The 19,637-nt window shown below is 34.2% G+C and overlaps 1 protein-coding gene across 2 annotated transcripts in view; it reads left to right on the top strand.

The window, feature by feature from the left end:
• Positions 1-15,986, top strand: part of LOC145268291 (eukaryotic translation initiation factor 5A-1-like) — a 62,246-nt gene extending 46,260 nt beyond the window's left edge. For both annotated transcript variants that reach the window (XM_080123702.1, XM_080123712.1), the window contains exons 3-5: positions 10,113-10,217; positions 12,077-12,211; positions 14,870-15,986. In XM_080123702.1, the coding sequence (XP_079979828.1) occupies positions 10,113-10,217; positions 12,077-12,211; positions 14,870-14,932 (303 nt within the window). In that variant the 3' untranslated portion in view covers positions 14,933-15,986. The remainder of the gene's footprint in view (positions 1-10,112; positions 10,218-12,076; positions 12,212-14,869) is intronic.
• The last annotated feature ends 3,651 nt before the right edge of the window (positions 15,987-19,637 follow it).

Genomic DNA, 19,637 nt, shown 5'->3' with positions numbered 1-19,637 from the left:
CCAGGGACTGGAGTCGTAGGCGAGGCCGTTGGCTGCTCAGTGACCGTTGTCGGGCTCGCAGAGCTAGAGGTTTGACCTTTACCAGTCAGTTGGCCAGTCCGCATTTGCTATCGCGTGCTGGCTTTCTCTGCTTTCCAGGTCGTTCCTCTTTTTCTTTTTCTGCTGGGTGGCATTCTTTCGGGGTTGGAGGTGCCTCCCCTCCTGGGGATGTGTTCCCAGCAGCGGTTTTTGCAGTCGCAGAGGTGGGGGGTGACGCTGCTCTCAGTTTGCGTTTGTTGGAACTGGTTGATGCGTCTACCTCCACCCTGGTTTTCTTCTTCCCTTCATTACCCTCTTAGAGTGCTGAGGGGTGGGAACTTGGTCTCCTCCTCAAACAGCGCTTTTAGAGAGGCTAAGATTGCATTGACCAGCTCCTCTGTTTTTTCGGCTGCGCTGTTCTCTTCCATCTCTTCAGCTGAGGGGGAGTTGCCCTTTTGGGGAGCCGGTGACACAGGTTTCGCAGACCCGTCCGCTTGTTGGGACTTGGGATGCTGTAGGTGTAGCTTCCGTTGCATTGTCCCCTGTAGGCTTTTCGGCAGCTGCGTTTTTCGACGGGCTGCCCTCGTGGGGAGTAGCAGTTGTAGGTGGTTTTCCGGGGGTCTACCCCCCTTCATCCAGTTTCAAGGTCGCCGCGCGCTGGGGCCCTACCTTGTTTTCTGGCGCCGTCTTGCCGGGAGATGCATTAGCTCCCTCACATGGGGAGTCGTCTGCGGGAGTGATGTTGCGCATTTGGGGTGACATACCCCTCGTGCCTGGCATCGTGGTGGTAGCACTGGCCGCTGACGTGGACCAAAGTGTAGCGGGGAGAAAAGAAAACCCAGGGGGAGGAGCAGACTCAGAAGAAATTAGTGTTTTTGACCTCCCCTCACGGGGATGTCGGGTTAGCAGCTCAAATCCCCCCCCCCGCGAGGGGGGAGAGCAGAGAAGACGCAGTGGGTGCTAGCGGGTCAGTGCCGCGTCGCAATTAAGAGAGGGGATAGACATCCCTGCCCACAGGGGAGCAGAAACGAAACACCCGCCCTACCCCACGTCACCCTACCCACTAACTACCCCAACGGAAGCGAGAAAGAGAACCCTGTCTGCTCGATCCACTGGGAGAGCAGCGAAAATACTCAGTTTTGGCCTGGCAGGTCAGAGTGCTGCTCAGGCAATTAAGTGGTGAGAAAGTAGACCATCCCAGTCTCGAAATAAGACCGAAACAAAGAAAAATTACATGCAAAAACGAAAAAAAATCAAAAAAGGGATCAACTACCAGCGCTAGTGGTACTGGTCCAGAGATTCCAGTCTCCCAAAAAACGGGATCGGTTTTCGGGTCCAAGCTCCCACAAATGTGGAGTCGGTCCTCTAGGTCCTGACTCCCCAAAGGAGGGGGTCTGTCCTTGCTAACGTAAGTTAGTATGCAAAAAACACCTTAAACCTAGCCCGAGAGCCCGGTGGTGGATCCCTTCCAAGAGCAGAAGTTTTGTATGCTGGAGACAAATACTACACTTTGATCTTAGCCAAAAGACCAAGTAAGCATAATAGTTTTCTACCAGGAATTACCTAAAAAAAAAAAAAAAATACAAAATAACCGACGCAGCATATATTTTAAGAGGTGGGGAGGGGAATATGGAGTAAGTCCCGGAAATGGCTGAAGCAGTTTATGGTCTAAAAATATATCTAATTATCTGAAACAGTTTACGATTTAGACATTACATTATTTCATGTATGTTTTTAACTGTAGGGGTGGGGGATATGAAATCTGTCCAGGAAATGGCCAAAACCGTTTACAAGTTAAACATTACTATATTCCATTCATATTTTTAGCTGGGGTGGGAATAGTCAGTCCTGAAAATGGCTCTAACATTTTAGGCATTAATTTAATGTTTTTAACCATGGGGTGGGAGATAAGTAGGTGCTGGAAATGGCTGAAACTGTTTATGATTTAAACATTACTTTATTTCATGTATATTTTGAACAAACATAAGTTATTTTCGTAAGGGGGAGTGATAATGTGGGTTAAAATTATGAAAAATGATTGTCAAAATTAGTAACGTACCCATGAATTATGAAAAATGACCTGTGAGTTAATTGATTAGTGTGATTGTAATGAAATAATAAACCCAGATAATGTATTGAAGTTATGTTCGTACGGGAGGGAGGGGGTGATATGAGTTAGAATTGAAATATCATTGTCGAAATTAGTAACATATCCAAGAATTATGAAAAATGATAAAATGTTAATTTAGTGCGTTTGTAATTAATCGGCCCAGACAATATATCAAAGCTATTTTCGTAAGGGGTGGCAATAATGTGGGTTAAATGTATAAAAATGATTGTCGAAATTAGTAACTTATCCAAGAATTATAAAAAAATGATGAAAATGTGAATTAATCGATTGGTGTTTGTAATGAAATAATAAAGCCAGACAATATATCAAGTGTTACTTTTGCAAGGGGAGGTGCGATAATGTGGGTTACAATTATAAAAAATGATTTTCGAAATTAGTAAAATATCCAAGAATTATAAAAAATGAAATGAGTTGATTGGTGTGTTTAGAATAAATTGATCAGCCTAGGCAATATATAGTTATTTTTGTAAGGGAGGTGGCGACAATGTGGGTTACAATTATGAAAAATGATTATCGAAATAACATATCCAAGAATCATGAAAAATGATGAAATGTGAATAAATCAATTGATGTTTGTAATGAAATAAACAACCCATACCAAAGTTTTTATTATTGTAGGAGGGGGTGGGCGATAATGCAGGTTAAAATTATAAAAAAAAATGATTGAAATTAGTAACATATCCAGGAATTATGAAAAATGAAATGTTAATTGATTCGTGTGTTTGTAATTAATCGGCCCAGACAATATATCAGTTATTTTTTCGTAATGGGAAGGGGCGAAAATGTGGGTTACAATTATAAGCTTATTGTTGAAATTAGTAACATATCCAAGAATTATGAAAAATGATGACATGCGAGTTAATTGATTAGTGTTTGTAATGAAACAGTAAAGCCAGATAGTACATCAGTTATTATTTTTGGAGGGGGGGGGGCGATAATGTGGGTAAAAATGATAAAAAATGATAAAAAATGATTGAGATTAGTAACATATCCATGAATTATGAAAAAGGAAATGTGAGTTAACTGATTGATCTGTTTATGAAATAATCGGCCCAGACAATGTTATTTTTTTTCATAAGGGAGGTGCCATGATTTGGGTTAAAATTATGAAAAATCAGTAACATTTAAAAAAAAAAAAAAAAAAAAAAAAAAAAAAAAATTGATGTGAGTTAATTGATTGGCGTGTTTTGTAATGAAATAATCTCAGACAATTTATCAGTTTCTGTAGGTGATCAACAATATTTTTCTGAATTTCAATGTTAACTTCATGGAATGATGTCATAGTTGTACCTATTTACTATGCCTCCCCACGGGACAGAGTTAGACACCAGGGTCGTTTTTTAACGTGGAGAAAAGGTACAAAAATAAAAATTGTCTCAGTCGTGAAGGATTTCTCCTCCACCGAAAGAGAACAAGAAATAGAAGTGCAGCATCTGAAGAACAGATACTACACTTTGATCTTGTCCCGAAGGATAGTTGTAGTGGTGAGTCGAAAGACACATTATGTTGCTTTTTAACGTGCTCTGGAGTTCTCTATGAATTAACAAACCTTTACTTTAGGGTGGGTTGGAGTTTAATGCTCATTTTTTGGGTCACTATGCAATCTCCCACAATGTCATATTCCAAAAATATGGAATAACTATGGAATCATATTCCGGAAATGACATTCTCTTGCTAATGTGTTGTTGGCGGTTGTGGTAGTAGGGGGGGGGGGGGCTATATTAATATTGGAAATTGTGTTAAAGTAAAAGTTGCTTAATGATCATTGGTGTCAATGCATTTATGTAATGATTTGGAAAACCCGAGTTATAGTCAAGAAATATTTTTTCATTTAAAATGATGGTATCAGTAGTAGGGAGGGACAGAACATGGAAATGTGGAATTTTCTAGTGAAACAAAGGTTGCCTAATCACAAATCTTCTCGATATATTTTGTTTGTAAAGCCTGAGTAATCTTCCAAAAATTACTCTTTTTTTTTTTTTTCTTTGAGGGGGGGGGTAGAAAAAAATTGTCGTTGGTAGTGGGGGAAAATGAAACAGTAGTGTGGAATTTGATAATGAAGCAAGGGTTGTCTAATCATTTAACTGTGTCAATCTATTTATGCATTAATTTTAAAATCCTGCTGAGACATCTTCCAAAAATGACATCATTTTTCTTACAATAATAGTGCTGATAGTGAGGGAGGAAATAAACGCAGTAATGTTGACATTTATGATGAAGCAAGGGTTGTGAACTCATTAACCAACACAATGTATTTATGTATTAATTTGGAAATCTTAATGATCCATCTTCTAAAATGATTTTAATTTTCTTAACATTATGGTAGCCTTAGTGGGAAGAGAAATTATTTCATGTTGTCAATAGTTGTCGAGAGTATGTTAAATTGTTTTATATGTATATAAATTACCCGTCCGAAGGTAGGTAAACATATTTTGTGTTGTAAATTACCTGTCCTAAAAAGGTAAATTTATTTCATATACATTCTGTAAATTACCTGTTCTACAGAAGGTACAATTATTCATACATGTGTAATAGCTGTCCTAGGGTAGGTAAAATTCTTGTTTTAAATAGCAAATGATACATTGACATTAAAAATTCCTCTCTCCAAAGAATAACAATTATATTCAAAATCCAGTTCAATTTTCTCATTGTTTATACGGTCCTGAGCAACGCCGGGTAGCCCCGCTAGTTATAAATAAATAAAACCCCCTTCAATTTTTTCCATTCTACAAATAGTTTCCCCTGCTTAAATTTTCTGTACTCTAATTTGATTCAAACTACCCTTCCCCCCCTTACTGGTAGGATTTTTATTGTAGTTTCCTATTGTATAAACATCTTTCAAACTGCTACAATCTCTATCAAGGTAATTTACAATAAATGGAAACCTATTAAAAAGCTAAGTTTATCTGAAATGCTTTACTACAATCATAAGTAGATTACAACTATTGAGCCTTGAAGCTAATGTATTAGCATTTACTACAATCGATGAACTTGTGCTGCTGCTGCTGATTGACCTTGTAAATATATTTTTGTATACAGGTTGACTCCAAAAAATACCGCTCATTGAATTGTAAATAAATTCCCAATCCTGTTTCTCATTCAATCATATTTGGTACAAATAATCTTCAGTCTGTGCCCGACTTGTCCACCAAGTTTCAGTCAAGAATATCCAGTCTGTAATCACTGCCCAATTATGTCCGGAGACATTTTGGTGATCTTATCTATATGATCTTAAATGTAACTAACGCTCACAAATTATAATCCAGATATTTATTTGAGGTGATCTCAAAAAAAATCTTTATTGAAACAGTACCAAAACTATCCCTGAACTGAAGAGGGCCATGATAGGCCAAATTAAAGTAGTGCAATGCCAGTCATTGAGTTTTTCTACATCAGGTGTTCTTATCATCGAATCTAGGTTATAAAAAAAAGCTGTTGGATATTTGAATGTAACTTGGTGGACAAGTAAGGCATAGACTTTATTTTAAAACATCTGTTGAAAAAATCAATTCAAGTAACTTCATTATGTAGTAGAGCTGACATCTATAAAATGTAGCCGCCTTCAACCTTAATTACTGCCTCGATAAGGGGCCTGAGTCACTTTATACTTGTGGGCCAGTGCAAAGTCCTGCTGCCATACCCAGGGTCTGCCATCAGATTGCACCAGCGGATCATCACACTGTCCAGCAAATACAGGCACACTCTGATAACTTTCAAGCTGACTTCGAAGATGTGAGGTGACATATGGCTCACTTGAAATCATACTATACTGTAATTGTAGTTGGAAACTTCATTGAGCTGTGCCCTCGGGCGTTAAATCATCCAGATTTACATTTTGAAGGTGCTGGCAATGGTCCTGTTGTCATAACTTAGCTTGGTAGAAAGCAGGAGTTACACTGGCACATCTCCAATCTTGTTTGTTGAACATTGTCACTTTCAGACTAATAGACTCCTATTGCTCTTGGAATTTGTACACAACTGTCCAACTAGTAGATGGTTTGCAACAAAAAGGTTTTCATCAAACAAATGGAATCCTGTCTTTTCTATGGCAACAAGTTTGTTCCACCCTGTATTTCACTTAGAGTATTTAAGTAAAAAATGAAAGCTTCCTAATTGTAGCATTAGCAGTCTAACTATTTATAATTTCAAAAATATTGATATGAATTTGCTACTTGTTTTGCAAAACAAATGAACATGTAAAAATAAGTTTTGAAAAATCGTATTTCACATTTTTAATTGTTCGAAGCGAACCCATTTTAATTCGCCATTAAAAACTAAACCTTACCGAAAACGCCATTTTATGATCATTTATCAGATTTGCTTAAAACTCTTAAAATATATAATGTACAATATCAATTCATTTAAAAGTATATTTCCAAACCAAATGGTGGTATTTTGAGAACTCTGTACTTTGGTTTTTAAAATGACTTTTAGCAGAACCTCTTGAAATCTTATCCAAAGCATTTTGTTTAACTTCAGTAAATTAAATCAAGGGGCTCTCTCTTAGAGGTAACACTTGATTCCGTTACAACTTATATTCAAGGGCTCTTTTAAGAATAGACACTGTTCCCTTTATGCCTGCTATCTGTATCTCGTTACAGCTTGGTTTTCCAGGGATTGAACCAATGTTTATTTCTTTCAGAGACCATGTCGTTTTTAAGTCTTCATATTTTATCTTTTTCCATTCAGCTCTATTAAGGTCAAAATCATTTGGAACTATATCGGTAACGAGTTCTTTCGGGCTTGTTCTGCTACATAAAACTTTAAAATAAGTATATCCACTTTCAATGAAATTTTAAGCTAATTTGGTTTCTTATGACGATATTAGTGGGCAAAATTGTAAGGTGAAGTGGATAAAAAAGTTTTAAAAAAAAAAAAAAAGTGACATAAGTATAGTAAAAAGGGACAGTGTTCTTTATTCAATCGCAAACATCAGGTCTTGTTTTAATAAAATGTATTATTGGAAAAGAATGTATACTATGGTATTTTCAACTTGTTTTGAATTGTTGTTCATATAATCTCAAGACAACCCAAAGCAATAACATGCTTAGATCTATTTAAAATAGGTGGGATCTATTCTTGATTGAGACTTCCTTTAAATTTTCTTTGTAAATGTTCATAATTTCAGAATGACAAAGGTTTTCAAATTTTTAATTTGAGATTTACTTAATTACTCATGCCTCCCCCCCCCACTCTGGAGTTCTATTGTCATTCTAATTTACAAGCCACTGGCAAGGCTAGTTGACATTGCTCAAAATCTTGGTTAAAAACTTTGGCACATTATGCTCAACTACCTTTTCCTTTAACTCTTCTATATCTTCAATCATTAACTTAACATATCTCTACCACTGATGGCCTTTCCTGATCAAACTATAATAGAAAGTTATCAGCAGCTGACTGACCTTGTTTCAGTACTTTTTTTTATCCAAACAAGTATCATTAAAATGAATTGTTTATCTAATGCAAATTGCTGACAACAATGGCTAGGGTGCTGAATTTGAGCACCAAACGTTTATTCACATATTTAAATATCTGCATGTTGGTATGGTCAAAATGGCGAGTATAGAGTAAGTTCTAAAGGTGAGTGTTTTGAATCTAGAAATTATGAGAATAGAAAATCTTTCAGCATCAATGACCTCTAGAGAGAAGGGATAATTTGCTAGTCAGGTGAATTGGGTTATTTATGTTGCGGGTGAGCACATGCATGTGCAAAATGAGCACAAGAATAAAATACTATGCTGATGTGACGGGATCTAATGCTTGACAGACAGTATGAAACCTATTAGGTTATAAGTTCTTTTTGCATCCTGTCTCAGAGGGAGAGGATAATGGTTAGTGCATCAGATGTAGTAACAATATTCTATGGAATCTTTATCGAATTCAGAAGCATGGAGTTTCACACAAAATTCTTTATCCACATTAATATATAGCCTAATGGTTCTAAGTGATGTTCTTGAGGTTAACGGTTCAATCCTTGCTACAGTTAACATAAAACTTCTACTGATCATTGCTGACAAAATAACAATTTACTCCCATTGGTAAAGTATTTTAAAAATTTTATACACGTTCCAAATGTAACATGGGGGGGGGGGGTCTTTTGTAATTATTAATAGTTCTCTTATTACCTGTCTAGTGTGTGTCCGTCCCTCCCCCATACCTTTTGTTTCCTGGTCTTTGCTAGGACCAGTTTTCCAGTCACTGGTTGATACTGTAATGAACATCTCATGAAAATATAGTGCCCATTTTCTGGCAATGCAATGATTCCAATTCCTTATTTTGTCTGAGTGAATGGGAGGGGGCTATAACATTGACTCTAGCTTTCTTGTTTCTTCAACCTATTCTAGAGTTCAACCCTCGACATGTTTGTTTCGCCCAAAATCAGAAGCCAAACTCACTTGCATGTGAACAAAAATATCTTTTTCTTTCATGCTCTTTCTTCCCATATCTTTCACACAAACTGACATTTCAGGACTACTGCTGACCCTAGTTAGTGTTTGACATTAGTCACAACTTGAACTCTCTTTGAACTAACCAACTTGCACAGCAAACTCAATTTTCAACATGTTGGCATAACCTGGGATGGATTATATATCACAGTTTGATAAAGATTTCCTAGTTTATCTAGAAAATTCTGAAGTTCAGAAAGGGTGCCTCGGAAAGGTTATTGATTTTAAACATAACATCTGAAATGAGAATACCTGTCAGTTATACAAATACTACATATTTGATTGTAAAATTTTTGTGGTTTCACAAATGAGTCCAATGTTGAACTTGGTCTAATATCCATAGGCAATGACTTGCATTAAATACTGACAAGTCTGCAAAGAATGTAGGCTTCTTCTATTGGGCTAACAAGCTGCTTGCACCTACCAGTATCCTATACTTTTGAAATGCCACTATTTTCTAATGCATGCAGTATTGTTACTACATCTGGACAGGGTGTAAAAAAGAATACTTAAATACCTTGCTCCAACCCTTGTCTTATCGCAACAATGCTGCATTCCTGTGCATGTTTTACAAATATCTCTTCACTGTAGAGGCCTCTAGATACCAGAAAGTTTCTATTCTAATAGCTTCTTTCCTTGGACTGCTAGAATTTGGAATTACACTAACATGCAAACATTTAAATGTAATGTGAACAGGCATCTGTCATCTCCTTACATAGTCTCTAGTAAACATGGTTTTTGTGTGGTCCTTTCTCTTTGCTATATATTTTCCATTTGTAGGTTTAATTAAGCCAAGATTACAGAAAGGTGAAGTTACATCTTTGGGAATCACTTTGGTTCTGTTCATCAAAAATTTACTTGGCTAATAATGTAGTCGATGGAGTCCAGCATATTATGACTTTGACCTTGGAATGGTTAGTCAAGATTGAAATTTTGTAATTTCAACTTCGGATTTTTCCAAATTTTTTTTTTTCTTTTTTTTTTTTTTTTCAAGTTACCATTATGCAAACTTTATTTGGCGTTATTAATGTTTCCATAGAATAACTTCAGGAATACTTCACTTCATATAAAATGAAAACGACCCAAATAAAACTTCAGCAATTCTATGTTGTCAGGTGAAGGTATGAAGTCTTAAGCGGCTTATTTCTACTTTACATTTAAATTAGATAACGCTGTTAAGAGTTGTTTCTTTAAATGCTTAAACATTAAGAAATATTCATGGTTGAATCCATATAGTGAATGAAACAAAGTTAAGATGAGTGACTTAATTATAAATTACGATTAAAACTTATTTTTGTTCAAATGTAACTATCCCAGAACTAAAACATTTTAACATGTATTGTTACAATAAATACTACAATAAGTATATATGGAAAACTGTTTGTGAACAGTAAGTATAATGGATTTGTAATTTTGTAATATTTTATTTAATACAAATGTAACCATTAAAAACCATATGAATTTGGATTTGTTAGTTCCAATCAATATTTTCAAATGTGATTTAACATTTTTTACAGGTTCACCTAGTCGGGATTGATCTCTTTAGTGGTAAAAAACATGAAGATATTTGTCCTTCAACCCATAATATGTTGGTTCCACATGTTAAACGAAAGGATTACTTGGTAAGTTATTGCCTTGATTCCCTTGATTCGATTTTTTTTTTTTTTTTCCTTTTTATTTGGTCATAATTACAGGGTGTTTGAGATGAATTTGACTTCCGGTGAAAAAAAATTGCATATCTTTGCAAATAATTGTATTCTCAATTCAAAGTATTCTCTAGGATTTTTTACGTATTACAGCTTATTCGAACAAGTTGCTGGATCTCCACCACAACCTCCAGGCATGATTTGAACCTGAAGCCTGCAGTTTTCAGTATCCACTTGAAAACCAGTTTCACCTTGGCAATTGGCTCGCATTTGGTGTTGCAAGCAACACCTCCACTGCGCTCCACACAATAGTTCATGGGGTTGTATGTTTGGGAGCCAGACATTGGGACTAGAAAAAGTAAAGTTCCTGGTCAGTTTTTGTCCTATATATACGATCTTTCCACAGCCACCCTCTTTCCCTATCTCTTGATGACTGTGAACAGCAACTCGATATAGTTGTCCGTTTTATTAAATCCCAGATGACTAAAAGTAATGAGGTTTCCTTTTTGGAGAGATTAAAAAAAAAATGGATCTCGAATAAAGAGAAGCCATGTGTTGGATGTATATAAAGACATTTAGATAAAAGAATTTTGTTGCCAGAAAGTCTATTAAAAATACAAACTGAAGGAAAGTTACCTGGTTTGTCTTGCATATGTGGATGCCTGAGATTGGATGACAATTGAAGTGATTGATGCAGCCATCAAAAGTTTATTTTGAATAACCATAACAGATTAGCTGGCAGTCTTAGAAACAAGTTGACATAGGAATTCAAGTGGCCATTGAGTTCATTCCCCCCAATTTATTTATTTTTTACTTGTACGAAATAGTATTTTGGAAAAGCCCTTGGTTATACAAATGAAGCAAGAGGGACCCTCATTTGAGTAATGGTAAACGGTAAACCTAATGGAGGGTGAAGACCATGGTAGCCTCCTGTTGAGAATGGCAGTCAGATACAGATTTGAGAGGAAAAAGAATTAGAGATATGATTTAAGATAGAAAGAAGAGTCATAAGAAAGAAGAGTAGAGAAAGACAAATGAGAAAGTGTAATCTCCAAATGATAGAAAAGCAAATGATGGTAGGATTAGGGTTCCATAAAAAATTGTTTGGAAAAAAAGAACTTTTGCTGATCATCAAAGAACATTAACCTTGGCTTTGGGCTCCTTCCCAAGGCCAGATAACCTCCTCAGAACTTTCTCCTCAGACAGGGTAGCTGTTTGAATGAACCTAAGTTGAAAACATCCTCCATCCTGAAGAATTAACTTTCCTTTGCACAAAATGTATTCTGAAATATTTTATGAATAATTATTCTCGTTTATAAAATATGATCCGAGCTATTGAATTGCTCAGATTTAAAAACGTAGTTAATTAATGCTGACACCACAGCCAGCTATTCATCTACTAAAGCACTTACAAGAATTCAACCACAGCATCTGACAATAAGTGATCAAAATTAAAGGTATTGCCATGCGGAATGAGGATCACGTGCGCTCTGAACATCAGAGCAGTAGTTCCAGTGAGAAATGTCTGGTTACATTTTAAGAGACGAAACAAGGTTGTGTTGCCACAGAAACCTAGGATTAGTGCAGTTTCTTGGCCTAGTGGTTTATGTTCCTGGTCCCATGAACCAGAATTGTGATAATGACACCTGCTTGTGTTACATTGCTACCACATCTCCATTGCAATTCTTCAGCTTTGTCCCACGATATCTTCAAGGAGACCAAGTTGCTAAGATTTCTAAAAATAAATTTTGTTTTGGTGTTTTTGTGTGTTTTGGTGTTTGTTATAATTGATACTGTTAACTGCATTGTAAGATGTGAAACTTTGAAAATTCCAGCTTGTTGAGATAGAGAATGACGGTTCACTTTCTCTCATGGAAGATGATGGGCACTTAAAAACTGACCTGAACTGTCCAAACAATGAACTTGGTAAAGAGATTAAAGATCGATATGAAAATGGAGAAGTCCTTACTGTAAGTTGACCATAAATTGCTTCATTTTTTTTATTTTTCTAGGAAAAAAAAAAAACTGCAGGATTAAAGTTATTTAATGACTTATTATAAACTTTACCTTTTTATACAGTTTCTGCAATTACAATTGAATCTATATTTTTACTGTAATGTTTCTGGTTTCATACCAGCAGTTCAGCCTAGCTTTGCTTGACCCTATATGTAATGTTCATAACTTTGTGTGTATAAATATATGGACTTGTGTCCAGGTAACCTGCATCAAAAATTTCAAGTGTTTATACCCAAAATTGATGGGGTTTACTAGAGACCGCAAAAGTCAAATCTTTAACTTTAACCTCTTGCTAGCCAAATTTTCACCCAAAAACTGATTTAAAAAAAAAAAAAAAAAAAAAAAAGCTTGCCATATGTCTGAATACACTTTATGTAAAATTTCAAATGTTTAGACCCAAAATTGGTTGAGAGGTCAAATATTTTAACTTTACCCCCATTTTGACTCCTTAACATTTGTTTTGGGCTCGAATCAAAGTTTGATCTGTCCAAGAAACCTACATTTAAAATTTCAAGTGTATAGATCCAAAATTGGCAGGAGTTTGGTAGTTTTCTAAGGTCAAATTGAACTTTGACCTTGGCAGCCAAATTTCTGGTTGAAAACCAATTAAAACCAATTTCACTTTTATACATATAGATTTGTCCATATCAAGTATGAAATTTAAAAAAGCAACTTTGTCCTTAAATCTCAGTAATTCCTATTAAATTCTAAAGTGGACTGCTAACTGTATGCAGATGATACAGGTGTTGGTTCTTCCATTCATTTCTATTTCATTCTAATAAAAAGTAAATACAATCAATTAGTTTTTATTGATTGATTAGGTAGTTTTAGTTTCTATGGCATAGTTTTGGGAACTTCATGCAATCTGTAGAAATTAGACCATGTAAGACTTTGGCTCATTCTTACATTATCAGGTGGGGTTGTGTAATCTTGCCAACTTGAACTCTATCCATTCTAGTTCATTAAAGAATAGCTAACTCAAGTAAAAGTTTTAGCAGAATTTTGCACTGTAACAAGACTGAACAATGGCTGAACATGTCTAATCAAAGAAAGTTTGGCAAGCCAAAAAGAACATCTTTAATTTCTCTATCTCTCTCTTGTTAGAAAATAATACTTAATTTTTTTAAAAATATTAAATGTTAGTATCTAGTTTTTAACTGGTTATGCATGAAGTCAAATGTAGGCATGCCATGGTAAGTGTTAATGTATTCTTAAACTGTTTTATTAGTGATAAGCAATGGAAATGAAGCAGTGTTATCTTATAATCATAGATAGAAGTGTGATTTGAAATGATACTATATTGTGAATGATTAAATACCTGGAAAAGTGTAATGTCAATATTTCAAGATGGCATCTGTGAAGCATTCATAATGAAGAAAAAATAAATGAATTATATTTGTGCAATATTTCCTAGTGGAGAAAATTCTAGCATTTCCCCCAAGGATTTTATGTATTGTGGGTGCTTCACTAGCCCCACCAGTGGAAACAAGTGCATAGGTCATCTTTTTGATTTGGTAATTGTGTTCTGGCTTTTCTGTCACTGATAGAATTTCTCAAAACTGCTTATTTTCATACAGTTTTCTCCACCAAGTTTTCAGCTCCTGTCATGTATTCCAAAAGAACATTCCAGATCACATTTCCATCTTGTATATTATTAATCTTATAAGATTGATAATATAAGATTAATAATATATTATCAATCTTATATTATCAATCTTATATTATCAATCTTATATTATCAATCTTATATTATCAATCTTATATTATCAATCTTATATTATCAATCTTATATTATCAATCTTATATTATCAATCTTATATTATCAATCTTATATTATCAATCTTATATTATCAATCTTATATTATCAATCTTATATTATCAATCTTATATTATCAATCTTATATTATCAATCTTATATTATCAATCTTATATTATCAATCTTATATTATCAATCTTATATTATCAATCTTATATTATCAATCTTATATTATCAATCTTATATTATCAATCTTATATTATCAATCTTATATTATCAATCTTATATTATCAATCTTATATTATCAATCTTATATTATCAATCTTATATTATCAATCTTATATTATCAATCTTATATTATCAATCTTATATTATCAATCTTATATTATCAATCTTATATTATCAATCTTATATTATAAGATTGATAATATGAGATTGATAATATGAGATTGATAATATGAGATTGATAATATGAGATTGATAATATGAGATTGATAATATGAGATTGATAATATGAGATTGATAATATGAGATTGATAATATGAGATTGATAATATGAGATTGATAATATGAGATTGATAATATGAGATTGATAATATGAGATTGATAATATGAGATTGATAATATGAGATTGATAATATGAGATTGATAATATGAGATTGATAATATGAGATTGATAATATGAGATTGATAATATAAGATTGATATTATCAATCTTATATTATCAATCCACTGTTGTAATAAAAAATCCTTAGGTTTTGGTATCAACCAAGAACAATTATCACTTTTTGCCTTCAAAAATTTCATTACATATTTGAGGTGTTTATCAATTAACAAAGGTAATACTATTTTTCAGCTTACGGTAATGACTGCAATGGACGAAGAACAAGTGGTTGGATACAAACTGGATAACAAATAAATCTTCATTCTTGAAGTCCTGTCAGCCTGCCACCCGATTGGTGTCTATTAAGGTGAATCGTTTATTTTCCATATCCCTGTAGCATAAAACTGGCCAACAATTGGTGACTGAGTTCTTTGCTTGCAGGCTTCTGCTTACTAACTAGCTATTTCCAAGCTGTTAATCACCTCTAACAAAAATGGACATCATCTCGGGTAAAGGTTAGACTCCACTCCAGAGTGGCCATGATGGAAATAGCAGATGTGAAATGGCCACCAATGTATTGTTTGAAGCAGTTAGGCTTCATATTGTCAGACTTTTGAAAAATAAAAAAAGTAAAAAAAATAAAATAAAATAAACTGCACCTCCCCTTCTCATTTTTGAGAAAGATAGAAATTCCAAACACATCAGACAAGATGTTTACATCTTGAATAAAAAGTTGCATGCTCTGATTTTATTTGTGGTTCATGGTAGGAAGATTTTTTTTTTTTTTGCCCCGCCCCAATGCAAAATATATGGGAGAAATATACACCCAAATATACCTACATTTGTAAGTTGGATTGGTCATAGAAAATAAGCCCTTCTTACATTCCATAAGTACCAAGATACAATTTTAATGAGACAGCTTAGGTAACATTCAGTCAGAATAGGTTTTAAATGTGATAATACAGAAGCACTTTAAGTAACTACGTTTCTTCACTCGGAGAAATTGGATTAGATGATCTGCAACACTTGATTACTTGTTCGTCCTAAAATGCATTCAAAGAAAACCACCGTTCAATTAGTTTGAAGTTCTTGCAATTTTGCATATTTTTTTTTCAGCAGTCTTCCCTTTTTTTTTTTTTTTTTCCTCCACCTCTACAATCCGGTGCCAAGAACCAAATATGTCTATTGCATATCATGCACACACACACGCAAACATTACAAAGAGGAAAACAAACCAAAAAGACATACTTACAGGAGTGACAAGGAAACCTAGTTTATCTACTTTGTGCTCAAAAATATTGAAGCCTATTTTGCCAACTTTATTGAACCTGTACAACCACTGAGGATTAATAAAATCAGTAAAATGTTACATTTTGTTTATTTGAAATTTTTTTCACTTTTTTTTTTTTTTTGTTCTAAGAATTATTAGATAATGTTAAAGATGACTATTTAGATATTGAAAAGCATATACTTTATATATATATATATATATATATAATGAATAGTAAGATTTTTTTCTTAATTTTCTACTTGCAGATCAGTTATTCTTAGCGAACATTTGAAAAGCAGCTAAAGTTGTTTCTAACATCAGTGTTGCTGCTTTTACGGTTTTCAGTAAATTATACAGTAGCGTCCAAAACTAAGGGACACTTTAAAACCTAATATTTGTTAGAAATAACTGAAAAGCTGAAATTTTTACAACTGGTAGTCGTTATCATCCATAACATACTAAAATTTAAATCATTTGCAAAGGATAGAAAAAGAATTTATTTTCAAAATAGGAACATCCAAAAGTAAGGGACAAAACTGAGAAAATGTAAACGGCCAAAAAAACAATACATGTACAATCAATATTTAGTAAATGAGCCCTTGCTCTCAATGGCAGCTGCACGTCTTCGACTTCAAGAACGAATCAGTTCTTGACAATCCTCTAATTTTAGACCATTCTTCTTGAAGTTTCACCCACAAATCCTCAGTGTTAGTGGGATTTCTTTCCATAACTTTCACTCCTAAGATGTTCTATCGTCAGGACTTTGCAGTGGCCAATCCATAATTTCGAAATTTTGCTAAGATAACTCATTACCACTTTTGCCTTGTGACATGAGGCGTTATATTACATAAAGATAACCCTATCGAAACCTGAATTCTGTATGATTGACACATGATCTTGAACAATGTTTTTATAGACTTGCGCATTTACACGAGTTTGTAACCAGACAAGAGGCATACCTTGGCTAGAAAACATTCCAAATACCATGACACTTCTGCTCCCAAACTTGACAGTTTTAGTATACTTTGCACTTAATCTTTCACCAATACATCTTTACATTTTTTTTTTTTTTTTCTTCATAATTTCCAAACAAATTAAACTTGCTTTCATCACTGAAAAATACTTTTGCCCAATTTTCATGTCCAAATTACATATGTTTGCAAACTCTAATCTCTTATTCTTCGAACTAACAAGTGGTTTCTTCCCAGGGTTTCGATTAAGCAGCCCTATTTCTTGCAGTCATGTAGAAACGCTCTCTTGACACATCAGATACTATTCATAACCCTTTTAATTGCTGTGCAAGACTTGAAATGGTACTTTAATGACATATGCTGCATCATTCGATCTTCTCTTGCCAAAGTTTTGCGGGGTTGCCGGTTTTAAAAGCACTATTTTGCCAGTATCATTGTAGGAACAACCTTGACTAGAACACTCTTGGAACGTTTCACTTTCTGTGAAATCTGTCTATTGTGAAGCTACACAAGGAAAAGCACACCATTAGCTTGTCTCCCAGAGTAATCAAGTTTTTGGCATTTCGCCATGGTGCCAGCTGATGCAACATTTACAAATGACTAAGACTGATTTCTTTAGAGGAAATCAAAATTTGAATACAGCATACGGTTTACATTGTTTTTTCTCAATTTTGTCCCTTACTTTTGGACATTCCTATTTTGAAAATAATTATAATTCTTTTTCTATCATTTGCAAATGATTCAAATTTTAGTATGTTATGGATTATAACTACCAGTTGTCAAAATTTCAGCTTTTCAGTTATTTCTAACAAATGTCTTTGAAATTTTGTCCCTTAGTTTTGGACGCTACTGTAGGTTCCAGTTGTTTCAACTAATAATCTTGAGATTATTAGTGACCTGCAGATTTTTCTTTGTGGATATCTGATTGCATTTTCAACTGCTAATTTTTTTTTTTTTTTTTTTTTTTTTACATTATCCTTGTCAGCTTTGTCTTCATGAAAACTATATTTTTACTCCATTTTGCAAAATTTTAAACCTTTATATCTATGGAAGAAATGGTTCTCATGCTGAAAGGACAAATAAAATTTTGCATACCAAAAAAAACTAGAAAGTTTTTGAAATTTGACTACAAAATGGCTTTAAAAAAAAAAAAAGTATGATCAACAATTTGACGCCATTTGAAGTCTCACCAGCAGTGTAGATGTTATGCTATTTACCTTTTCTCCTGAAAGTTTTACTGAACATTAATGGCTACATCTGTATTTTGAGCAAGATAGTGGAACATAGGATTAACCAGGTAGCTGTATGGATGATAACAAGACTCAACACTATGTAATCCACTCTTTGCCCTCAGAGTTTACACTCCAGGCAATCTCCTCAACTTATAATTGAAAGATGATTGGCAGTGTCATTCACAGAATCTTTGTTCTGTAGATGTGGTATTGTTTAATTACCTTCCTTAGAAATGTTTGACTTTTGATTTCAGCAACATTATAGCAATATGTTTGGAAATGTAAGCAGCTAAAATGCCTTAATGCAGATAGAACAAATACGTACGTCTAAGGTATGGTTCAAAAATTTTTTTTTTTTTTTGTCCAGCAGATGTGTCGGAATCTGTTATGTCTTTTACCTCCTTCAACAACACTGATTGCAATTTATGCCATCATATGCAGAAACCATGACAATAGTATAATTAGGCATTTTGAAGCAAAGACCTAATTTACCTGAACTGCTAAAACAAGATATGTATAATAAACGCCATGATCCTTATCTTATGACCCCCCCCTCTTTTTTTTATGTGAAGAACTAAAAAGAAAGATGATTATTTCCCTTAATCCTGAATAGACCATAGAAGGGAAACTTTCAGCAGATAATTACCTGCAGTTGTTAGAATAGGAAGATGAGATATTCGAACAGTGACTTGATAAAGACCACTAAACCAACAGGTTGGAAGAGGAAGGTGGGGGGGGGGGAATAAATCGGACGATTCTCAAATATGCATGTCATAATAGTACTAATAGAAGATAACATATCTGTGAGGGAGAGGATGCAGATAAGATCGCAAATAACCTGCTGCTCTTCATCAAGAAACCGTAAATGAGACGGATTCATCAGGCCAAAGATAACAGTAATTTTAACCTTTCATGAAAATTTCCAATTTGAACCTTTCACATATTTGCATCCTAATATTGCTTCCTATTTATTCATGATTCTGCTCTTAATAGTCTACATTTCAGCAGCTTGCATGTGTAGACACTGTTGCTCCCAATTCAATGCATACTCTGCAGCCTATTGCCAGCTATTCAGAGCAAGTTGAATCTTTAATTTCTTCTATGAGACTTGCCTGTGTTGATTGCTTTACAACTTTTTGACAGCTTTCATTAATTTAACATTTTATTGCAGTTAATTTTCTTTTACAAAGGAGCTATCACTTATCAAGACTTGGAGGCTATTCAAGGATGAGGGTTAGCATAGCTATTATACCAAATTTTCCATTAGCGTTGCGATAATTTGATCATTTAAGGGGACAGTTGTTTACACTGAATTTGAAGACACATTGTAGTCAGCTGGAAAGCAGGCCAGCTGAAGAGTTCCACAGGTGAACAGTACTAAGCTTTATTCATGGAATCCATGTTAAGGTCATGGCACCCATAATGGGGAAATTGAGTTTTTTTTTTTTTAGATAAACATTTATTTTTTATTTTATTTATTTTTTTTAACACAAAGGAGTCGTCACTTATCAAAGGCCACTCAAGGATAAGGGTTAATAAGTGTACAG

Source organism: Euprymna scolopes, chromosome 4, assembly GCF_053919585.1.
Source record: "Euprymna scolopes isolate OS-2025 chromosome 4, ASM5391958v1, whole genome shotgun sequence".
NCBI classification, from domain to species: Eukaryota; Metazoa; Mollusca; class Cephalopoda; order Sepiida; family Sepiolidae; genus Euprymna; species Euprymna scolopes.
The sequence above is the reverse complement of the archived record's forward strand: the minus strand, read 5'-3'. Positions and strand labels throughout refer to the sequence as shown.